The 24,203-nt window shown below is 41.4% G+C and overlaps 1 protein-coding gene across 1 annotated transcript in view; it reads right to left on the bottom strand.

Annotated features, from left to right (window-relative positions):
* The window catches only part of LOC139473711 (splicing factor 3A subunit 3-like), a 68,772-nt gene that overhangs the window by 6,000 nt on the left and 38,569 nt on the right, over positions 1-24,203 (bottom strand). Inside the window, exons 10-14 of the mRNA XM_071256430.1 lie at positions 14,960-15,028; positions 13,161-13,228; positions 4,577-4,687; positions 2,322-2,553; positions 1,576-1,686 (exon numbers count right to left, since the gene is read on the bottom strand). Of these exons, the coding sequence (XP_071112531.1) occupies positions 1,576-1,686; positions 2,322-2,553; positions 4,577-4,687; positions 13,161-13,228; positions 14,960-15,028 (591 nt within the window). The remainder of the gene's footprint in view (positions 1-1,575; positions 1,687-2,321; positions 2,554-4,576; positions 4,688-13,160; positions 13,229-14,959; positions 15,029-24,203) is intronic.

Here is a 24,203-nt window from a genome sequence, read left to right as displayed (position 1 = left end):
AGAGTGTGTGTCAAGGTGGAAGAGTATGTGTCAAGGAGGAAGAGTGTGTGTCAAGGTGGAAGAGTGCATGTCAAGGTGGAAGAGTGCGTGTCATGGTGGAAGAGTGTGTCAAGGTGGAAGAGTGCGTGTGTCAAGGTGGAAGAGTGTGTGTCAAGGTGGAAGAATGTGTGTCAAGGTGGAAGAGTGTGTCAAGGTGGAAGAGTGTGTCAAGGTGGAAGAGTGTGTGTCAAGGTGGAAGAGTGTGTGTCAAACTGGAAGAGAGTGAGTCAAGGTGGAAGAATGTGTGTCAAGGTGGAATAGTGCGTGTCAAGGTGGAAGAGTGTGAGTCAAACTGGAAGAGAGTGAGTCAAGGTGGAAGAGTGTGTGTCAAGGTGCAAGAGTGTGTGTCAAGGTGGAAGAGTGTGTCAAGGTTGAAGAGTGTGTGTCAAGGTGGAAGAGTGTGTGTCAAGGTGAAAGAGTATGTGTCAAGGTTGAAGAGTGTGTGTCAAGGTGGAAGAGCGTATCAAGGTAGAAGGGTGCATGTCAAGGTGGCAGAGTGTGTGTGTCAAGGTAGACGGGTGTGTGTCAAGGAGGAAGAGTGCGTGTGAAGGTGGAAGAGTGTGTGTCAAGGTGGAAGAGTGTGTGTCAAGATGGAAGAGTGTGTGTCAAGGTGGAAGAGTGTGAGTCAAGGTGAAAGAGTGTGTCAAGGTGGAAGAGTTTGTGTGTCAGGGTAGAAGAGTGTGTGTCAAGGAGGAAGAGTGTGTGTCAAGGTGGAAGAGTGTGTGTCAAGGTAGAAGAGTGTGTGTCAAGGTGGAAGAGTTTGTGTGTCAGGGTAGAAGAGTGTGTGTCAAGGAGGAAGAGTGTGTGTCAAGGTGGAAGAGTGTGTCAAGGTGGAAGAGTGTGTGTCAAGGTGGAAGAGTGCGTGTCAAGCTGGAAGAGTGCGTGTCAAGGTGGAAGAGTGTGTGTGTCAAGGTAGAAGAGTGTGTGTCAAGGAGGAAGAGTGTGTGTCAAGGTGGAAGAGTGTGTGTCAAGGTGGAAGAGTGTGTGTCAAGGTGGAAGAGTGTGTGTCAAGCTGGAAGAGTGTGTGTCAAGGAGGAAGAGTGTATGTCAAGGTGGAAGAGTGTGTGTCAAGGAGGAAGAGTGTGTGTCAAGGAGGAAGAGTGCATGTCAAGGTGGAAGAGTGTGTGTCAAGGTGGAAGAGTGTGTGTCAAGGTGGAAGAGTGCGTGTCAAGGAGGAAGAGTGTATGTCAAGGTGGAAGAGTGTGTGTCAAGGAGGAAGAGTGTGTGTCAAGCTGGAAGAGTGTGTGTCAAGGTGGAAGAGTGTGTGTCAAGCTGGAAGAGTGTATGTCAAGGTGGAAGAGTGTGTGTCAAGGTGGAAGAGAGTGTGTCAAGCTGGAAGAGTGTGTGTCAAGCTGGAAGAGTGCGTGTCAAGGTGGAACAGTGCATGTCAAGGTGGAAGAGTGTGTGTCAAGGTAGAAGAATGTGTGTCAAGGTGGAAGAGTGCGTGTCAAGGTGGAAGAGTGCGTGTCAAGGTGGAAGAGGCGTGTCAAGGTGGAACAGTGCATGTCAAGGTGGAAGAGTGTGTGTAAAACTCACTGCAAAGTGCCTCTGGTATGCCTTGGGTCCTCTGTAGGGGAAGTTGCCGCAGATTTCACAGGTGTAGCTGATGTTCAGGCCATGAAGCTTGTACAACCAGTATGGAATAGGCTGCAAGGACAGTAATAGATCATCCATTGTTTCTACAAAAACTAGGAATGTACTCTGGACTATCTAATGTATTGTGTACTACTCAACATTTGCTAAGGACCACATCTTTGAATAAACATGACTATTTTTGTCCTCTGCAAATGCTGAGTAGTATATCATGAGAAAATTAGAATTTAACAATAGTGAGTCCTTGTGGAGCATAATGGAACACATATTTGCACTGGGGAAATTGATAGTATTCCCTCTTAGAATAAACCTACAATAACATCAGTGAGAAACTCATTCACATTAGCCACAAATGCAGTGAGTGTTGTTTTCTGTCATTTATTCCAAATACAACATCCGTCTAAAAATTATATGTCTTGTGTGGTACGGTTTTGTTCATAAAATATAGACCGGTGTTGACAGCCAGCGACTTCCTTAACAGATCTATGAAACCTATATCTTGTACCAATCAGTTTCCTCAAATGGCAAGCGATAGAAAACACATGTCTGAGAAGCTTAAGCCAAAATTAGATGAGAAGTAGTGAACCCATTTATGAGCACGTGCTGGCCTCATGATAGCATCTCATGGCACTGTCAAATGTTTGATATAGTCATCTAAAAGCATGGTCTCACTTTGTAAGTAGTCGTACCTTGCCATCCCAGCCAAGAGGGAGGTTTTTGGGGTTGTACGGGATATCTTCCTCATCATCATCAGAATCATCAGAGAACTCCTCTTCATCTGACTCCTCCCTTTCCTCCCCAGTGCGGGCCTGCTTACGCTGCACATTGTCCCGTGTAGCTGCCCGCTGCTCACTAAGTATCTCTGCAAACCGGTAGACCTGGGCCTCTAGGGCAGCTATCTCTCTTTGGCGTTCAGAATCCCTACAATACAAGCAATAAGTTCCATACCTAGTCCTGTGTCAGTTGATCAGCATTTGTTGAAAGAAATAAACAATTGGTTTACACTGCTATTTCATTTTGTTCTTGAGTGAAACAATGTGATATTTGGGTGGTCAGAATTTTGGAGTTGTGCTTTAAAAAGCAAAAGAATAGCTCTGACATACTGTTGATCACCTGATACATCAAGGAAGGAAAATGTGGCTGTTACATGTGAGATGACAGTGTGATATCAATATAATATTATCATTATTACAATATCAAGACCGTCCTCACTAAATTTCTCAGCAATTTATATCTCAAAAAGTCCTGAGCTACTACCTTTTTAAGACACTGATTTGCATTATCTTAACTACTATTTTGATTATGAAAACAATTATCCTAGTAATTTGTCCTGGTCCCCGATCATCAATTCTGACTCTACTACTGAAAAACAAGAGCGATATCATATTTATTTGTAAACAATGAAAATAGTACCTACCTTTATATTTTCATGCTTATCCTTAAATGACACCCACAGATACTCTTTTTTATTTGTTGGCCTCATCATGCCGAGTAACCTACCTATTATATGATAAATTACCGTATGCGACAGAATAAGCGCCCTTTCTTACACTGTTTAAGTTTAATCTATTTTATCAATTTTATTCAAAATTTCATTCAAGAATGTTAACATAATAATTTGGGCGAAATCTTGTCCCATTCCATGGAACCTGCTTTACCACATTCCGCGACAGCGCCAACTCATATTTATCAAAGCAACAATGATCTTATTCTCTTCTGTTTCATTTTTTTATGAGTCTATACATCAAGATAAACATTTGTCATGGTTAATTTTCAGAGAGAAAATATCTTAAAACTCGAAGAATTATTTCCATTTGAGTAGTTTTCATTTGTTTAGATCATGTGCTGTCATCGAAGCCATACGAGAGATGTAGCGATACTGTCACTTTGATGCATAAATGTATATTGTCATGCAACTCACAGTTGTAGTTTTAGTAGCAAATAATTACTCAAAACAATATGTAAAGCGTAAGTCTGTTCTGATGTCAGTGTTTGTTTAAAAACGAGAGAAAAGTCCGGTCACAAGATATGCAAATTAGCCTGTGGCAGTGCTGTTATGCGAAGTAATGTTACTTCTGAAAACTATGATTAATTAAAAACTAGATGTACCTTTTCGGATATTTGTATTTATAAATTAATCTCGGGTAGGGGTTGTAGTATTTTCATTCACAAGCTGTATATATCGATTGTTAAACTGATGACCTATCTTGATCCAGCACCATAGACGACACAATAACAACAATTGAACACGTTTTAAGAAAAAAATATTAAAGTTAATTTAAAAAAAAAAAAGTTGCTGAAAAAGAAGTGGTTATAAACATTATATACATCATCATTCTCACTGAAAAATAAGGTAAGTAATATAAGGTAATATTTGAAAAACACACACGTTTATATTTTATTTTTCAACTTTACCTGCCGATTACCGGTACTTCCTGTTTGGAACAATGGGCGTTGACGATCGTTTTTACTCATCGTTAATGTGGAGTTAAGTTATCACAAATACATGAATATGTAAGTTCCTACGTGCAAGCATGCAGGTACTATTATTTGTGAGAGACATATATATCTAAAGGGGGACAATACTGAGAGTTGGCGTTTTCTGCATTCGCCAAACCACAAAATTTACGATCTTACAATTATGTTTTTTTTCACCAAAATTATATTCCAATAAGCGCCCCCTATTTCTAATTTTGAGAGCACCCTGAGTGCTTATCAAGTAAGTTCATGAATCACAATTCATAAAAAATTGTGGACATAGGCTCTTTTTATACTGAGTGAGCTCGTCTTTGATGTCATCCAATCATATGTCAAGCGTATTACGTGTCTCCGTTACCAGGCATCTGTTTGAATGCACAACAAGCATGGGCTGCTTCCCACTGTTTTTTAAATGTAATTAATACAGCCTAAGATTTCAATGATGATCATTCACACTGTACTATACCTGTTCTTGCCAGCCTTCCCTGGTTTGGATTTGGCAAATAATGAAGGGTCAAGGTCCTCAAGATTTTTGCCCTTGGTATTAAACAACCGTTGTGCTCGCTCCTCCAGTGTGCTGCAACATGGATGATGTTACCCATCATTATACATCATTATACATGCAAGCATCAACATCAGGAAGTTGCACTGCTTGCTCATCTACCAGGATATGTTCTTTAAAAAGTTTCATCACTCATGCTCATCAGTATGTCATTAATTATTTTAAATGTGAAAGGTTGGTCGAACAAGAAAAGTGTTTACATCACATGCAAAAACAGAAGCATCCCCATCCCCATCTTTTCCTGAATGCCCTAAAACTTTCTCAACAGAAACATCTATCGTCTGGACTTCATGAAATCACTCTGTAGTCATCTTCGGTCTCTAGTGTTGTCTATTGCAGTAACATAGTCCTGTGCCTCTAGCTACCCCAATAACAAAATCATAAGCACTTCTGGTTCACTGACATCACTATGTCTGGCAAAACACATGCCCAATTCAGCACCAACATAAATTCCTGTACGTCTAGCTGCCTTAGTCAATACAATTTAATATTTTACATATTTTTTTCCAGCTTTTCCATACAAGGTCAGTCGAAATAAAAATAAATATAAAAAATAAATAGCAACATCAATTTTTTATTTATTTATTTATTTAACGAGTCTTGTGCAATGCATGGTTGTTAGGGTAATTGACAACAAAAAAAACAACTAAAAAATCCATTATCGTGAAAGGTTGGAGGGTGCGGGTTACCACAAGGAGGATGCCCACACCTGTAAGAAAAAAAAAAAAAGGGAGAAGAGTGGATTAAATGGCCAAGGGTGTGCAGATGCTAGAGGGCTACCATCCTACTAGTAAATTAAACAATACTGCTGCCCAGCCCTGGTAGCATAAGTGGCAACTATTATTGCTGGACAAACTGGCAACTACGGCTGCCTGACCAATTTTTTTGTTTGTTTTATACTTTTGATTTCCCCTTTTCCCTGTTACATGAGGAGGATGGCCATCCAGGGCCATGGTCACCCTCACATTCTGAAGACAATGTATCTATACATTTGGGAAAAATTAAATACAGGTATTGGAAATGGTGCCAAGGTGATTTTTAGGAAATATAACAAAACATACACACAGTCAAGCATTCAAAATATTATTCAAACACTGATCCTGGCAATTAACAAATATGAGAAAGAGATACACATGTTATTGCTGTTCTGCTTCTTCAAACAATATGTGATTAAAGATCCATGGTTTATTTATTATACGCTTGAAAATTGAATTGGAATATTATTTGTATTAAGCCTTCTGAAGCAACACAAGAGGTGAAATTGCGTTGGTTTCAGTATCGAATCATACATAGAATACTTGCAACTAATTTTTTGTTGTTTAAAATGAATATTTTTGATACCACGCTTTGTTCTTTTTACAAATGTTATGATGAAACTATTGTACACCTTTTTGGGGAATGTGAACTTGTACAAGTATTTTGGAAAACCTTCTTAGATTGGATAAATAAATGTAACCATATACATCATATGAAATTAAGTGCTGAACTTGTATTATTTAGTGTTAAAGAAAATATTGTTACTGACAAAGTTTTTGATCTTCTTATTTTAATTGCGAAATCTTTTATATATTTCTGTAGATTAAAAAAAACAAATCTTTGCTTCGCAATATTTCAAAAAGATGTTTGCCTGAGATACAAAAGTGAGTGAGTGAGTGAGTGAGTGAGTGAGTTGGGTTTAACGCCGATTTTAACATTATTTCAGTTATATCATGGCGTGTCAGCTTAATGTGGGAGGAAAGCCCGAAGTGATGCAGGTCTAAGACGTTTACCACTTCGGTGAAACCCACGAGCATGGTGCTGACAAACCTAGAAACATAATTGGGGCGAACCGGGATTCCCACAATCATAGGTTTCTGGCGTACCCAAGGGACGCATTTCTGCACAGCGAATCGCGGCGCCTTAGACGACTGGGCCACTTGTGCCCCCTACAAAATTGAGAAGAATATAGCCTTTACAAATGCCTGACCAAATTAACAACTAGTGTTGTAAAAGCATTGTGGCAACTAATGTTACCAGGCCAATATACATGGCAACTGGCTGCCAGCATAACTGCCTAGCTTGCCTAGAATAGAGAAAACAAGAAAACAGTGTTATCACCAGGGGGCAAATTAGAATTTTGTTAGTTCATATAGTTGTAAATAATATCACGTCAATGTTGAAGAGCATAGAGTAAGGGCCTTAACTGTGTTGAAATACATGTAGCAACGGACTAACCCTGGAAAATATAATTATGGCACCATTTTGTTAACTCAGTCTTGTTATCTTTTAGAAAATCTTGCAAAATTTAATTCATGTAACTTCAGTAGTTTCTGTGACAACTTGTCCCCATTGCAGACACCATGCACTAAGTAAAACAAGAAAAGGCTACTGCCCTGATCCCATGAGGGTTGTTCGCTCTTGGCAGATCAAGTTTGGCTCTCTTGTAAGCCTGTGAGATGACTGCGCATAACCAAAGAGATTTGGTGTTGCGCCTTACTTTGGTCCTGGATGTACGGAATACCGGAATAAATAACCGTTTCCGTGATCCACACCTAGTTTTGGAACGGCGGATGAAAACTTGCAGTGCGCACACAGGGAACAAGAGGAGTTCATCCTCATCTTCAACTCCCACAATCATCAAAATTGGTGGAATAGTGAAGGAACAATTTGGTTGGCCTGGTACAGACTAGTCCTGTTATTCCGACATTGTTGGCTACACATGATTATGTCGGATTAACGAGTATAAACGAAATTAGTAGTATCAACCTTCGTGATCGAAAATCAGACAAACTACACAATAGATAACGATTCAAACACGTAATAAAACAAAAGGAAAAAGGAAATATTTATATTGTTGTGTTATATTGTTAGCAGAAAACATTTTCTAATCATGCAACCTCTAAAGTTAAAACAAAACTACTGTTACAAACTGTATGACTGATTCAAAATACATTTAAAAGCATAGTCTGGAATGGAAGTCGCCAATGTTTAAGAAAGCTGCTTTCTTAGTGGCTAATGTCGATTTCCTGTTAGTAATTTCATTGGTCGGTCAGTTTGCGAAAGGTCGTTCTGACGTGACGTGTAATGGGATGTCCTCAGCGGTTGCGAGAACTTGTATCCGATTTTAATGAGATTGAGGTAATCTAGGCATGTGAATAATCCTGTTTTGTTTATTTAAAGCAGTAATTGTATATTGTTAAGCAAGTTTATCTCTGCAGCCATTGAAATATGCAGCTACTCGATGACTCATTTCGCATCAAAACACGGGGCTGTGTATTCGCGGGCAGATGACCACAGAGTTTGCTGATCACTGTGTCAGATTAACAAGACTGATATATAAGTGATTTCAGCAATTCGTTGCAAATTAGGTGTGTTGGAGTCAGAGTGCAAGACTGTCGGTTTAACGGGTCTAAATAGTACTGATTTAATCGGTTCTCATCATTAGTGTCGGATAAAGCCGATTGTCAGGTTAACGAGTGTCGGATTAACGAGACTTGACTATAGTTGATTTTTGGGCTATAAAATCCCAGCACAACCCAAGTTATCATACCTCCATGTCCGAATGAAGAGATCTGATTGAGCCATGTGATCTTGATACAATACTGTGTGACCCGCCTTGGAGGGTAATAAAATTCTTATACCCTGCACATGCATTTCTGAGAGACAGAATTAATCCTTTATACCCTGCTTCAAAGCAAAAAGCCACACATTTGTTTCCAAGCCAAAGGATGTCGCGTGACATAGAGCAAGCTTACTTCAGCTCAATGGGGCAGCTGTTTTCTATTAATTTGGAATTTATTTGAATTATTTTACAATGTCACATTAAAACATGTAGGTAAAATCAAATCGTTGAAGCAGGATCATTTGGAGTACATGGGGCATGTTTAATGTGTCCCTCATATAGTCTTATACAACCTAACGCGGAACACATAAAAACCCATGTACCCCTCGTGATCTTGCTACAACTTAAAATGTACAAATGCTCAAATGGTGATGTCAAGGTATTGTAACACGCTCACCCGTGCCGCCGTGGCTAAAGCCAAGAGAAATATTGTTTTCTTGGTGAGGTCATAAAATGAGGATGCGTTAAGGGGCTTGAATGGGGGCGTATGCAAACCACAAAGTACCGCATTCATATTCCACACAGGGGGATGGAAATTGGCATTCTGACCCTTAAGTCTGAAGGAGCGTAGTAGGGCCTGTAGTTCCGGGGCCTTCGTCATATTGTGATTTCCCAGAATGGCAACCACTGAATTGTAACTTCGCACACCTTTGAAGTCCTCGAGAGCCACATCGTGAAGATAATGACTAGCGAAAACTGTGTCGTACCTAAAAAAAGTTCCTTCCATGAACGTTTTAATAGAACAGTTACCGGTACTATGTAACGCCATGGTAAAGCAGATCTGGGTGCTAGCCAAACAATGTGGATGAGGATCTTTGGAAGATTTTTTTCCACGACAATTAGTACAACGTGCAAGCATAAGTTATGCAAATAAAGAATTGTCAATAGAAATGGAGATTGCTATAGAATTACAAAATATTCTGCCGGCAAATAATTTTACGTGTTGAAAGTGTATACAAACTCTATGTAATACCAAAGCTACTAGTATTTAAAAACACATGAATATGTTATACATTGTACACAATTTGACTACCTCTGCAGGTGAACAATTGTACCGAAAATTCAATATGGCGGGAAACAATGAGTCACATGATTGGAAAAAGACAAAGTCCTTTACGCCAAAATCATCCACATAAAACTACACAAATTCGTGAAAGTAATATGAAAAGAATACATCACCCATCGCAGATAAAATTTAGAATTACAACCAAAACTGAAGGTCTAAAATTGGAAATTTTAGCATACATTGTATATTTACATACTTATCCTATCTCACACTTTGCATTTCTCCCTTCCTCTTCGATCCTATGTGGGAACGTGCTTATATCATGTTTCCAGTTTCTGAAAATAAAAATAGCAACCCAAGCCCCCCTGCATCTCCATGGTTACGTCCAAAAGTTAGGTCAATTACGTGCCTCTCATGCACGCCGTGCCTACTTGAACTGACAACGTGTGCGCCTCTACCAATTCATTCTCTTTCGCAGAGCTTATTAGGCTAGAGTATATGAGATGCGGGGATGTCGGATGGGCCTATCGCTGGTAAGATAGGATAAGTATATAAATATACAATTTATACTAAAATTTCCAAATATTTAAACTTATCCTATGTCACACTTTGCATTTTATCCCATGGTTGAATGGTGGGCCACAGATACCCTAACCTGTAAAGACTACAACCGTGAGATATGCACGAGGTAGCTGGGTCTAGACAGTGTAATTCTGAATTTGTTTTAGATTTTTGAAAACTGTCTAGCGTCTAAAAGACATGAACTCGTGAGCGGGAAAAACACACACGATCAACCGGTGTTTAACGATCCCGATATGTTACTCAAACGAAACTGCATGAGATTGGGTATACATGCCATATGTCATCGTACATTTAGAACGGCCGCGTAGCTGTAAATGCATAAGCAAAACGATCCTGGAAGAGCATCGATTCTTCAAACAAAACACAGCAACTATCTCCCACGGACCATAGAGTGCAATAGGTTTGGTAACTCTTTTAACACTTCGTCATGGTTATCGAACACATTTGAGTATACAAAGCGAACCAAAACAGAAGGAACGATTGACAATATTCCATAGCAATGGACCTTCAAACCAAAACCCTACATCACATTTACCTGAGGCAGAGGTGAGCAGAATAAAAGTCTACGAGCATGGTCCAATTGCTTGCAAAGATCTCGAGTCTTCCGCCTACGGCTGGGCTGTAAAGGGAACGGCTGGTGGCGGAAGTTCCCAGTCATGCAGACTTGAAAAGGAGTCAAGTTCCTGCCGAACCTCACACTTGGGAAAGTTCACCAGAGTCCCTTGGGTCCGGTAAAGGAGACCAATATCCAAGGAAGGCTTCGAGCCTTGTTGACCTCTTTGGCCTCTGCCGCACCCTTGAAAGGGATTAGGTGGGGAAGAAATATGCTGATATAAATCACACTGGGCAAGAACAAATTGGGGATATTGGCAATCCTTTTTCTGTTGATCCTCCAATTGTCTTTTTCTGGAGATGTAGAAGGTCCACCGTGACCTGAAGGCTAGAATTTCTCTGCACATCCTGTGTAACCTGTTGTATCGCTTCAGCAAATAAAAAGTAGGAAGGCCAGGGTTGCTGATACAGTTTGGCCTTAAATTGGTCATCCCAGGAAGAATGTTGCAGCACACCATGGCGACGAAGAGCCGTCATGGAGCCGTCATGGTGAGTGAGGAGGTCCCGGGAGCGGAAATGATGACAATCATGGTGCAAGCATTCGATATCAGCCGAGGAGCGAGCATGGTAACTCGATCGAGAATGCCGAACGAGATATCCAATACTGCGAGCAAGAGCGCCGATCCTGGGAGCAGGGGTGCCAATCTGTCATCTTGGAGGAAGTGTGACGATCTAAAACGACCCGGGATGAAGTCGTATCGACGGCAATATCTCTAGGCGGGGCAGAGAGAGCCAAATCCAAGACTGGGATTTTAAATGGACTGGAGCAATCGGTCGCTGGTTGGTCAGGCAGACCGAGTGCACATCGACCTGCGTATCTTCTTGTGGAGTGGTAGACAGGTCGTGAGTCAACAAATCGTCTGTAAGGAAGCTATCAGAGAGGGTCTTGTCTGTGACATAAACTACAGGCTCAACAGGATTGTCTTTAAGGCGTGATGAGATGGTACTAGCTTTGGAATCCCCCCCTTTTGAACGACAAAATGATGACAACGTTGCAGGTAAACTTTAAAAGCCAAGTTAGTTAGGGAATGACATTTCGCACATCGGGAACCCAGGGTGCACTGTCCCTGACAGTCGCAACATAATGAGTGGGGATCCGACGTGGAATAGGTACGTCTGCATTCTTTACAAGCAGGACGTTGTTTGTCCTTTTTCCCCATACTCGACAACTTGGCGAAGGACAAACAATTCTGTGATGTTCAAACACGTCTCCACACAGTGGCAGTGAGAAAGAGAATGAATTGTTAGAGGCACACACGTAGTCAGTTCAAGCAGGCACTGTGTGCACAAGAGGCTGTAATTGACGTAGCTTTTGGACGTAACCATGGAGATGCAGGGGGGTTTCGGTGGCTATTTTTATTTTCAGAAGCTTGAAACATGATTCAAGCACCTTCCCACATAGGATCGAAGAACAAGGGAGAAATGCAAAGTGTGAGATAGGATAAGTTTAAAAAATTATCCAATTTGAAGAGCTCCGCTGAGACATGTCCTTGCTGTATCGTGACAGGCAGTTATGTGAGGAAGGTGACATGTCATCAAGGTCACATGACTGCGGCAATGGTCCAGGCAAAAAGCAGGAGTGGAATGCGAAACATCTTTCTTTTTCACCCGTGCGCTATCTTTGTGTTGTCGTAAGGTAAGCAGTGAATGCCATAAGGAGTAATGCAGGATAAGTAAAACATTATGACTTTTAACGAGACAAACTATGGCACTTATGATATATGCACTTGTTCTCAGTCAACTAAGGATTGTTCTTGATTGAAGCACCAATAGGTAACATGATCGTATTCTGTCGTTGCAATCTGTCAATAAGTTCACACACTATTTTACCAAATTAATATAAACAATATTGAATGAAAACTTGAATACAATTAATAAATTAGATTACAAACATAAGTCCAGATATACAATGAACATTTTTTATAACCAGACAGTGTAATAAAAGGATCAACTTGCGAACTGATGTACTGATTTTGTTTACATGTCATTTCCGGTGTTACATGCTCAGATAATGTCTTTGTATTGAGAGAAGTGTGTATAATGCGCGCACACACACACACCCAAGACACAGAGCTGTAATGTTTGTAAAAAGTGAGCACTATTACTCTGGCACATAGTGACAGTTTTGTTATTAAAGAGGGACCGTGTTACAAGCAGGAGATATTGTTAAACTATATTTTTGTGCTTATCAGTAGTAGCAGAAGAAAATATAAAAATGTGTGGCATTAATAACAAAATTATATGCCAGTCAAATGACTGACCTTCAATCTCAGCCATTCAAAAAAATTCAAACTGCACAGAATTATGGATTAATGAAATGATAGTCTTAATTATTCAAATCAGCAGTAGTGAGAGTGGGGGCATACTGTTTGCATGGTGAGCAATATATTTTCACTTTTATATAGTCTTTCAGCAACCTTTTGCCACTGTATACATACTTCTAAGTACAGGAAAATCCTTTACTTATGGAGAATTATTTTTTTGTAATTGACTGTATTTCTCAGAAGGGGTTTTGCATACACCATCCCAACTCATCATGCTCACACAGTTTGCAGATAATGTTTGCTTTAACCTAGGGCCCTACTCTGGTGTACTTGTGCAGTGAGTCCAGCATGTAGATATCGTGTAGACAGTATACAGCTGTAGGAACCCAGCCGACACCCACACAATAGGACCACTCCACTTACCCGCCACACTTGAGACCAAGGGCCATCAGAGCAGATTTGAGTCGATCCAATCCCAGAGATGCCAGTTCCTGCAACAAACAAGCCACTGTTGAATCTTGGGAGCTGCGATGTTCTTCTGACTCTCCTGAGAGAAGTGGAGCTCATCAAACTGCTGAAACTACATGACAGTACTGCCATAACAATAATATTCCTGCTACACCGGTGTCTGTGTCTTGTGTGAAAGTGAGATTACAGTGAATCTAAATGTTTACACAAATCTGTTGCCTGTATCTACAATGTTTACACAAATCTGTTGCCTGTATCTAGTTGTTTACACAAATCTGTTTCCTGTATCTACAATGTTTACACAAATCTGTTGCCTGTATCTAGTTGTTTACACAAATCTGTTTCCTGTATCTACAATGTTTACACAAGTCTGTTGCCTGTATCTACAATGTTTACACAAGTCTGTTGCCTGTATCTACAATGTTTACACAAGTCTATTGCCTGTATCTACAATGTTTACACAAGTCTGTTGCCTGTATCTACATTGTTTACACAAATCTGTTGCCTGTATCTACAATGTTTACACAAATCTGTTGCCTGTATCTACAATGTTTACACAAGTCTGTTGCCTGTATCTACAATGTTTACGCAAGACATAAATGGCATCCTTACACACCTTGATAAAACTCATAATCCACTCTTACTGTTAGTAATTAAACTACCGTATTTATGGATAGTTAACTTTGAAGATGAGTTCTGTTGAAAATTTAAGATTTTATTATGTGATGACAGCCAAAATACAAGATTCTTGGAACTGAGGTTTTTGTATTCGCAAAAATTAGTTATATTTGACAACAATTGAAAACATAAAAGTCTGACCAATGTCCAAGTTCTCATTTGTTGCAACCTTCTCCCCACCTGACATTTGATGTTATTTAGGGAATACCATACATTCAATACACAAGCATATTGACAAGACAGCTTACCACAGGTAATGTTAAAGTGAATGTCAAAAGTAAATTATCAGGGAGCATCAATCATATGATAAATGGGTTCTTTGTCTACAAACTACAGATTTTCAGTGTGGAACCTGAGCGACAGAACTCTTTACCTGTTGACGATGAACCAGAAGGCACTGTCATCAATATCCCACACCATTTTAAACAAGTGAATAAAATAACACAAATATGTCACACATCTAATTATATCCAAAAGGGTAAACCCTGAAATTCTAACACTATGAATGAACCAAATGATGCCATAACAATATAGTAGACAAATAAAACAATTGTGGAAGTGAGCTATAATACTGTGCATATTCTTAAAGAAACACTCCAGCATAAGCAATGTCCCACTCTGTCAAGGTACGATGTAACTCAATGACCACCCGACCCATTCAGTCACCTCTCAAAACAAGGCCAAGGTTGCTGGGGACCTACTGCAATCCCAAAAGGTTGTATGATGTATGATGTGCTAAAGTAAATTCATCAGGAAATAATAAAAGATTTAGGAATCGCAAAAAAATGAGGCTTTATCCTCATTTGAAGCTAAGTCAAACTTGTACTAGAAATGCACAAAATATGAAAAAAGAATTCCATAATATTAAAAGGCACCAGTTCAGACCATGCCCAACATTCAGGCAGTGGATAATTAATTGAGTACATTTGACATAAATCTGGATTAGTCATTGTCAAGGTTTGACAGATTAAACTGAAGTTTACTGTTTTGTGAATCGGTGAACACCATGAATACTGTGCTGACCCCAACCTAACTACATACGGTTTGTACAACCACTCCTTCCAGGCATAGCTCACCTCCCATGATGAAAACGCTGACAGGTCAAGATGTGCTCCCGAATGGGTCAGGGCTCCTGTTGCTTCTTTCTGAAAAACAAAGACATCGTCCATACCAATGATAACAAGCATGAAATACTCATATCCCCTGCCAATATGACATGTCGGGTTGTGTGCAATGCATTAGCTCCTGTGGACTTTGTTCACTGGGCCTTTTTGTAAATGGCCTAATTTGCAGCACTAAAAAAAAGTTTTTACTGGTGTTGTTTCTCATCTGCAGTTTATGATAGAATAGGTAACTGTATTTGGAATGAGTAAGGATGAGACAAATGGACAAACAACTTCTTTATTACAATTAGGATCAATGATTTCGGTGTAGGTTCTAACACCGTTATAAAGCAAGTGAAGTACAGAGTATGGTTCACAAGAATATATACAGAATAGGAGGCAGTGTTTATACAGTTGAGTAGGTTAAGATCAGTTACACTGTTGTATTTGTAATGAGTTGTGTTTCTGCATGAAGTTAGCCAGTGAATGCAACAACCATGTCCACGACACTTTTGGAGGAACATACACACAAGCAATGCAGAACTCACCAACAAGAATGGAAATGTATTCAATACTCCTTAATGCATTTACTGCTGGTTATATGTACATAAAGACGTAGCTGTAAGAGGTCCAGCTGCAGAAGAAGTTGTTCCAACCAGTTGTGTGGCAAAATACCCTCACACAGGTGCCAAGTGACCTTGAAGTGGAGATGTCTTGTATGAGCACATTACTGCTTGAACATAACATCTGAAGACATCATGGGGAGGTAGCACTGCGATGGGAGGGTAGTAAGACGAAGTATTGCAGAGTAAGTATACAAATGTAAAAAATATTTAGATTTTTCTACATTTTTCAACTTATTCTGCATTACTCCTTCATGCATCTTTATCAGACGGTAGAAGGGAAGCATACCTTCAGAAGTGATCCTCAAGATCCTCTTCAAAATGTCCAAGGTACCATCAAAGCATCCTTCGCGATGACCAGAACCGTGTGAACATTCTTGTTAGAAAAAAATGAGAGTGCGAGGGATGCAGGATGTCCAGGTAACAGTACAGTGATGGAAAAAAACATGTGCCAAGGTCTAAAACTGACGTACCGAGCTAATGTTAGTAGGATGTAAACCCTCTAGTCAGGGGTGACAAGCATCAGAGAGGTCAAAAGGTCAGCTCTGGGCATCAGGAAGAGTCAATGGGGCTTGGTGACCTGCTAGGCAACAACCATATTGCCAATATGAGCACCTCCAAATTGAGGCTGTTGATGTGCCAAGTGAGGCCCTGACGTCGTCTCGTCCCAACCCTGTAGAGAAGCTTCTACAAACAGAATGGACGTCAGGGATAACTGTTAAAGGGCAAGTTCACACGGAAATGAACCTTTTTTTCTTGTACTTTTTCCACATTAAAAGTGTTAACATAGAAGTGTCATAGACAAAAATATAAAAACATCATATTTAATTAACATATATTTTGCACTAAAACGATTTATATTTTTCACATTTACCAAGTGTTCTATTTCCATAACAAAAACACCATGGCTTATGTCCCTTGCAATATGACGTCATTGGTGCCAATTGATAAACATTATGACGTCATCATGCTTTGTTAGAGCCGCTTCACGTGGTGTAGGTATAGTTTTGTGATTCTAGCATCTCAGATGCCAGCCAGAATTGTGTTATGCTGAGTCACCACTGCGCCGGAGTGTGTCGTAGACCATGTTGTTTTACCGCAAACTGGTCCTTGATATCTTTTGCGTTGAGAATAGACAGGGACCCAGTTGAATTGGCACCAATTACGTCATAATCTAAGGGGGATAACTCAGGCCTATTTCGCTCGTAAAACGAAGGCCTCATAACGGCATATCACTTTCACACTATTGTGAGGTTCCTACTTTCGCTGTGAAAAAAAATGAGTGTATATTTTCAAACACAGATACTAACTAATTCTAAAATTGCGTTTTGTTTAGAAAAAGAAAGAAAGTGATTTTTGCGTGTACACTTCCCCTTTAAGGAGACACCTCCTAAGATGTTTGACTCTTCCGCCCACCAACTGAGACAACTCCTGAGGTGAGGCGGTAGAGCAACGGATAGGCAAGGGTCCTGACATTGTATGTAAGGCGCCAGGAACTGTTTGATAGGAACCAGGTATAAATGACCTCTGATCGTCAAATGTCAGTGATCACTGACAAAGTGTAATTCGCTGTTAGGTCATACTGTCTTCTGTCGACCCTCAATTATACCATGGGCCGTAGGCCTACACAAGTACTGAATAAAGAATAATACAAAGTGTAAGCTGGCTGTTGAAGAGCGGGTATCAGATTTAGATTAGACTGTCAACAAGACTGTAAAGTTGAAAAGTCAACTTCAGGGGGGTTTCTGATTGTGTTGGACCTTGATGATACAGGGTTTTACATGATGCTCAAATGTGCATCCAGTATGCACAATTGTAGAGAATGGACGCATTGCGCCCACAGCCCATCAAGGGCAGTTATGGGGGTTTGTTATTTCATCCATCAGTCATGACCACTGTCCACATCATAATTGATTCATTCCAGACTCTAAAAGAAATGATCTCAACGTACAGTACACTACACTAGTGCCTCGTTACTCCACGTGTTGTCATCGGAGGTTGACGAAAAGGTCGTGTGAAAAATCATAAAATTGAAGCCATATCTAGAAGATAATGCTGAATACATAATTCTTTGGTCTGAAAGATTGTACCTTATGAAGTACGGTGACTGTTTCCATCCCCTTGGCGCCGTATAAGCACTCCCGTTCTTATAGCAAGGTGACGCTGAAGCGCTATGTCTCAAGCAGAATCTCAAGTGCGCTGGCGCCAGCTCAGAAAGCGTTGACATCAGGGACGTCAACGAAACCAGGGGAGGCTTGAGGAGCGAGGAGTCAGCACCGAGATGTTCTCAAACAGGGGTCAGTAACACAATGGGTGGGAATCCCTGCTAGACTTGTTACCGTGACAAGTAATACAACGAGGCATAAATATGTAATTAAAGCAAAAGTCATATTCATAACGCGCGCAACAGAACAATGAAACTACAGGGAATTTATAACTTAAAAACTCATTGGTTCAATGAGTAAATTATGCAAAAAAAGTGCCAACAAAAAATAAACGCATGCAAGAGAACAGGCAATATACATGAAAAATTCAAGACGCACAGCACAAGAATGTGACCATGAGGAGAATTCAAAATGGCTAATTGGAACAACAATACACCTGATATTATGATTAAGAGCTACTATCGAGGGCTGAATATTAATGCAATGAAAAGGTGAGACATGAAGTCACCAACCACAAGCAATATACAATCACAAGTAAAACGTAGAAATAGAAATAACAAGCACAGGGTGCTAGTAAATTCTGGAATCGTTATTCTCAAACACGCCTGATCAGTTTGAATGACAAGCAGTAATGTGCTCATACATGATGTCTTCACTTCAAGGGCCATGTGGTAGCAGTGCGAGGGTAGTTTAAAAATTCTAAATATCAGATATTTACTCAGATAATTTAATTAAAAATAACAAATTAGTGATCACAGGTATCTGTATTTCGTTTGTTGTTTATGCCGCACTCTTCAATATAATCTGCTATATGACAGTGGCACAATTATCTGTGATTTTTTCAAATCACTAATCATCATTCTAAAATATTGTCAATAACCCAAGAAACGTTTAGCATGATTCAGAAAATATTCAAACATTATCACTGAAGTGAACTTTCTACAATATTAGATAGTGTTTACCAAATCACATTCAAGTCAGAAGGTTATGGCATGCCTATTACATCACATATATTTCACACACGGCTGTGATACACACATTCCTGAATTAATCATACATTTGAGGAAAAGACAAAGTGTCTATTTCACTAATACAAGTGGTTTAGATGAATCAAACAAAATAAATAAATGTGCTCAGAAATTTTTACCAACCTGTAGAGGTTATGAATTCTTTTATGAAATCCTCCTTGGGGCACTTATTACATTTTCCTTGCTTTAGAAAATCTACATGACATAGTTGTAACCATTTTTCCTCAATAAAAAATGTTAGCACACAAAATAACTTCGTTTTTGTATGATATATGACCACCTTTACAGTGCCTCACCCTCCATGGCGCCCCGCGCCAAGGGGAGTAACTCTCACCCAAATCACTTTCCATATGTCTAATGCTGACAGAATGTGGGGAGGTGGGTGGCCGTGCCCCAAGGAGGATTTCATCAGAGAATTCATAACCTCTACAGGTTTGTAAAATTGTCTTTCAGATTAAATCCTCCTTGGGGCACTTATTGCATCATGATAGACTCCTAAAGATAATCTAGCAAGTGGCATCCGTCAGCAACAAGCGTAAATAAATACATCGTATTCTGATTATTCAATGAATAAAAAAAGAGTTCTCGAAACACACCCCTGTGGACTGCAAAAGGAGAAGGCACGTTCAGACATAGCAGAAGTAGACAGAGGCTGATACAGTTGAGTTCCACCAGAGGATCGGAGAGCACGCTCTGGAGAGTACAGGGATATAAGATCTTTGAGATAGTCTGGATAGTCGCTATTGTTGAGGCAGTCGTGAGTGATGATACATATCTTATAGTTTATACGAAAGGAGACAGCACTGATGTGATTGGATCTTGGAACTTTAGAGATACATCTAGCTGCAGAGTTCTGAATGCGTTGTAGCTTTGATATGGCTTTCATGGGAAGATTAGCATACAATGCATTGCAGTAATCCAGTCTGGAGGTCACAAGACATTACATCAACAATTTAACTGTTGGAGTATCAAGTAGATGGCGGACTTTACTGATGTTATAGATGCTATGGTAGCATGCTCTGCTGGTTAGTGAAATATGAGTGTCCATGGCCATTGTAGAATCAAAGGTGATTCCCACCATTACTGAGCAGTATAACCGGAGGACTGTCTAAATTCTAGAAGGCTCAATGGGATAGAGATGTAGAACTTTGCCCAGTTCGGAGAACTGACTGACCAAACCGAGCACGCTCGCTTGAGTGTTTGTCGATTTGGTAATGTTTGATGAACATGCTCGGCTGGCTCCAAATAGCCGCAGAGCATATCTCCTCAATGGGCAGAGCTGCAGCGTACGCTTGTGACGTAGCCACTGCTATAACCGAATGAGCCTTCAACCTGGTAGGGGGGTCCCTGCCTTTAAGCGTATACGCTGTGCAAATGGTTGAAACTATCCACCTTGAGATAGATTGTTTGCTCGCAGGGGAGCAAGCATTCCTACCGCCGTAACAGCAAAATAGTTGGTTATCCTTATGGATAGCCTTAGTTCTATAGGCCTCGAGGCAAGACATGGGCATGTCTTGCAGTGGTCCCCGACGAGGAAGGCTGTGAAAGAGCAGGTAGCTCATAGGAGCCATCACGTGCAAGGCGTGTGCAACCTTAGGGCGGTAAGAGTCCGGCAGCCGAATACTGACTCTGTCCCGGAGGAAGACAGTTACTTCGGGACTCCGCGAAGCCAGTAATGTGTCTGCAACTCGTGCAGGTATACCGTTCTTCCTAGAGGCGATTCCTGACAGTGGCCAAGCCACCCACTGAATCCTGGGATTCAGGCGGAGGGCCCCGTTCTGGGATAAAAGGTCCGGTCGTAAAGGTAATAGAACAGGAGGCTGAGGCAGAAACCTGAGTATTACGGGAAACCAACTCTGCGCCGACCAAAGAGGTGCCAGGAGCACAAGTAGTCGCGCAGGCTGAGTGGCTAGCTGAGATAGGACCTTGGAAATCAGAGGGAATGGCGGGAATGCCCACAGAACTCTGTCCGTCCAATCTAGCTGGAAGGTGTCAGGTGCCACTGACCTCGGGTCGGGGACTCGGGAGCAGAACGTTGGTGTCTGGTGATTCACCCCAGACGCAAACAGATCCACCTGGAACGACCCGTATAACCGGGAGATAATCCCGAATATCCCCGGGTCGAGCCTCCACTCGTGAGGAGCGAGGATCCGGCGAGACAGAGCGTCCACACGGACTTTGTCCACCCCCAGCAGATAAACAAGTATCACCCTGATATGGTGCGTGTCGCACCATAGGAGGAACTGCCACGTCTCTTGGAGAAGCGACGGAGACACCGTTCCCCCCTGCTTCCGGATGTTAGTCATTGCCGTTTGGTTGTCCATCTCTAGACGAACCACTTGGCCATGAAGCAGATCCAGGAAGCGTTGGAACACCAACCTGACCACTCTCAGTTCTAGCACATTGATGTGCAGTTTGATCTCCTGCTGGGACCATAGTCCCGAGGCAGTGTGATTGTTCAGAACGCCTCCCCAGCTGGAGAGTGATGCGTCTGTTTGAACTGTGAGAGACGGAACGGGATTGTCGAGGGGGAGTCCCCGGGACAGATTCCCGACCTCGGTCCACCACTGAAGGTTTGTAATGAGCCACTGTGGAGTCTCAAGAACAGTCTCGAGATCTTCCAAGTTCACCCAAAGTCGACGGAGCGCTTGTTGAATGGGTCTCATTCTCAAGCGTGCCCGCCAAACCACATCCACCTTCGCTGCCATGTTGCCCAGTAACTGGAGCCATGTACGAGCAGTGTGTCTTGTGGACAGAAGGAACTGGGAAGTAACACTTCTGACCTTGACTATGCGATCTTGTGATAGAGATACAAGTCCGTGATAGAGATACAGTACCTGGATGATCTTGTCCCGTACGTGCCTCAACGAGGATACAAAGGAGAATGTCCCCGAAGCCTCCGAGTCATCCCCTCCCTCCTCTCCTGATTCCGAGCCGACCGTAATCGATTCATCCTCGAGAGAGGTAGCGGACGAGACAGGAAGAGGATGCCTGAAGGCCTGGGCCTTCGCATCCCCGGGCTGCCCCTGGCCCGACGCTGAGTCCCGGTCCCGAGGTGCCGGCTGTTGAAGGGAACCCACCTGGCTCTGGGCCACAGATCCACTAGTGGAAGCCTCGGCATCGGAGAAGGCGTCTGGCTCCGCTAGGGAAAATGGTGTGGAGGAAGTGAACGGGCCAGCGCCCGCCACCCCTCCGCTGGGGATCGACCTCAAGCCGGAGCCGGAGCCGAAGCCCTGTCTCGGATCGTCCCCAAGGCCAAAAGACCCTCGAGCCCGGTCCTCCGAGAAAGGGTGGAGGAGACAGTAGCAGAAGGCATTGATTTAGCCTTTTTACCCTTTTTAGACAGGGAGGGGGGAATGGCCTTATTAGAGCGAATGTCAACCCCCGCCTCAATTAACCCTTAAAGTGGAGCAGATCGGCGTGCCGACGCTTCAATGTCCTGGGGGTAAACTCTTGACAGATGGAGCATGACTGATCATCATGCCCCTTTTCTGCCAAACACTTCAGGCAGCTAGGGTGCTGATCCTGGGGTGTAATATTGGACCTTCATCCCGAACAAAGTTTGAAGGTCTGTAAAAAAGACCGTAAATTCCGAGTTGGGCGGGGGGCGGGAAAATAGTGTATCAGTGCAATATAAAGATCGGAAAGATACATGCAAAATTGTGAAAACAGAAGCAAAGGCGTAACGTAGAATGCGACTTGTAACGCGATACTAATAGCCAATTTCCGGAGTATAATTATAACACCAAAGGGGCGTGTTACGCGCTAAGGTGTTAAACCCGTAAAAAAGGTAAGTGTAGTTATATTCAAGCACACCACCTTGGGTTTATGTAAAGGAAAAACTGTAGTTCAATTCTGTTTTGAAGGCCTTGGTGTTGCATGTGTCAGACAGTGGAACTACACAATGGACGCCATTACGGCCATTTGAATTCAAATGTACCGTGGACGTGGCGTAGAATTACAACTCTATAACTTTACAATGCGAGGTATTACGCCTTTGCAAGGAAAGAAATGTACCATACATACAGTTAGGTCAGTCATGGTCTTCTCGAACGATTAGGTTCTTTGAAAACTTTTCTGGAAAAATCAGACGTCTTGTGTAGTCGAATGACATAGGGAAAGTGATTTGGGTGAGAGTTACTCCCCTTGGCGCGGGGCGCCATGGAGGGTGAGGCACTGTAAAGGTGGTCGTATATCATACAAAAACGAAGTTTTTTGTGTGCTAACATTTTTTATTAAGGAAAAATGGTTACAACTATATCATGTAGATTTTCTTGAGAAAGGAAAATGCAGTAAGTGCCCCAAGGAGGATTTAATCTGAAAGAGAATTCTTGTTTGAACAAGAGCCATGAGGAGATGCCAAACCCTGTCGGCCCCCACAATAGCAAAAGGCATCACTTCAGGCCCTGGCAAATACATGTACCAAGTTTTTCAGTTTTCAAGTTATGCTCCGGAAATAAAATACGGACAGACACACAGACTGTGTAGCATATTCTCCTATTTTGAGAAACACATTGGCTCACACTTTTGGGTAATATGCATGGGAAGAGTATTATAGACAGAATTAGAAATTTTTAAACAAATACATTACCACGATTTGGTAAATTAAACTGACGTTATCAAAGTTTCCATTCCATGTGACATCATGACTGATGCCAAATCGTGCACAACCATGACAGTATTTAACTGCATTTCAGACTGATTCTCTTCATTACAATGGAAAACATGAAAACAAATAAAAATATGCAGATGGTCATATTGTTTCTGAGGACTGACATGATACATTTATGTATATACGATCCCTGAATCAGCAAAAGCCATCCTTAACAATTCTGTGTATTGCTGTCAGTAAACATGCCATTTTGTAACAGTGTGTCTCCAGTAATGATATATGGAAACATTGTTGTACATATACTGAACAACAAAAGTTCCTGTGACATTGAATAAGATTTAATGCAAAGTTATGTTTTTTACCAAATCTGAAATTTTTTGGTTTGCAACAGATGAAAGACTCCTGTAAGTGTTCAAATGGTTTAATTTGCCATACTGACTTCAGAAAATGCGTGATTTCATAAAAAACATGACCATGCCAAAATGTCAATTTAAAAATCAATAGCGTGTGTGTCCACCTCTGGTTGCGATGCAAGCAATACATCTTCGTCTCATGGAATGGACCAGGCGTAGCACAAAGTCCTGTGGGATATCTGTCCATATCTGCTGGAGCATGTTTCGAAGTTCCCGGAGTGTCTGTGGAACATGTGGTTGACGTCGAAGGCGCCTATCCATCTCATCCCACATGTGCTTGATTGGTGAGAGATCAGGGGAGCGAGCCGGCCAGGGGGTGACATTCACGTTGTTTTGTTGAAGAGAATCCTGATTAAGTCGAGAATCATCAGTGAAT

This window comes from Haliotis cracherodii, unplaced genomic scaffold, assembly GCF_022045235.1.
Source record: "Haliotis cracherodii isolate W230 unplaced genomic scaffold, xgHalCrac1.p SCAF_3, whole genome shotgun sequence".
Lineage (NCBI taxonomy): Eukaryota > Metazoa > Mollusca > Gastropoda > Lepetellida > Haliotidae > Haliotis > Haliotis cracherodii.
This window is presented reverse-complemented; position numbering and strand designations above follow the sequence as displayed.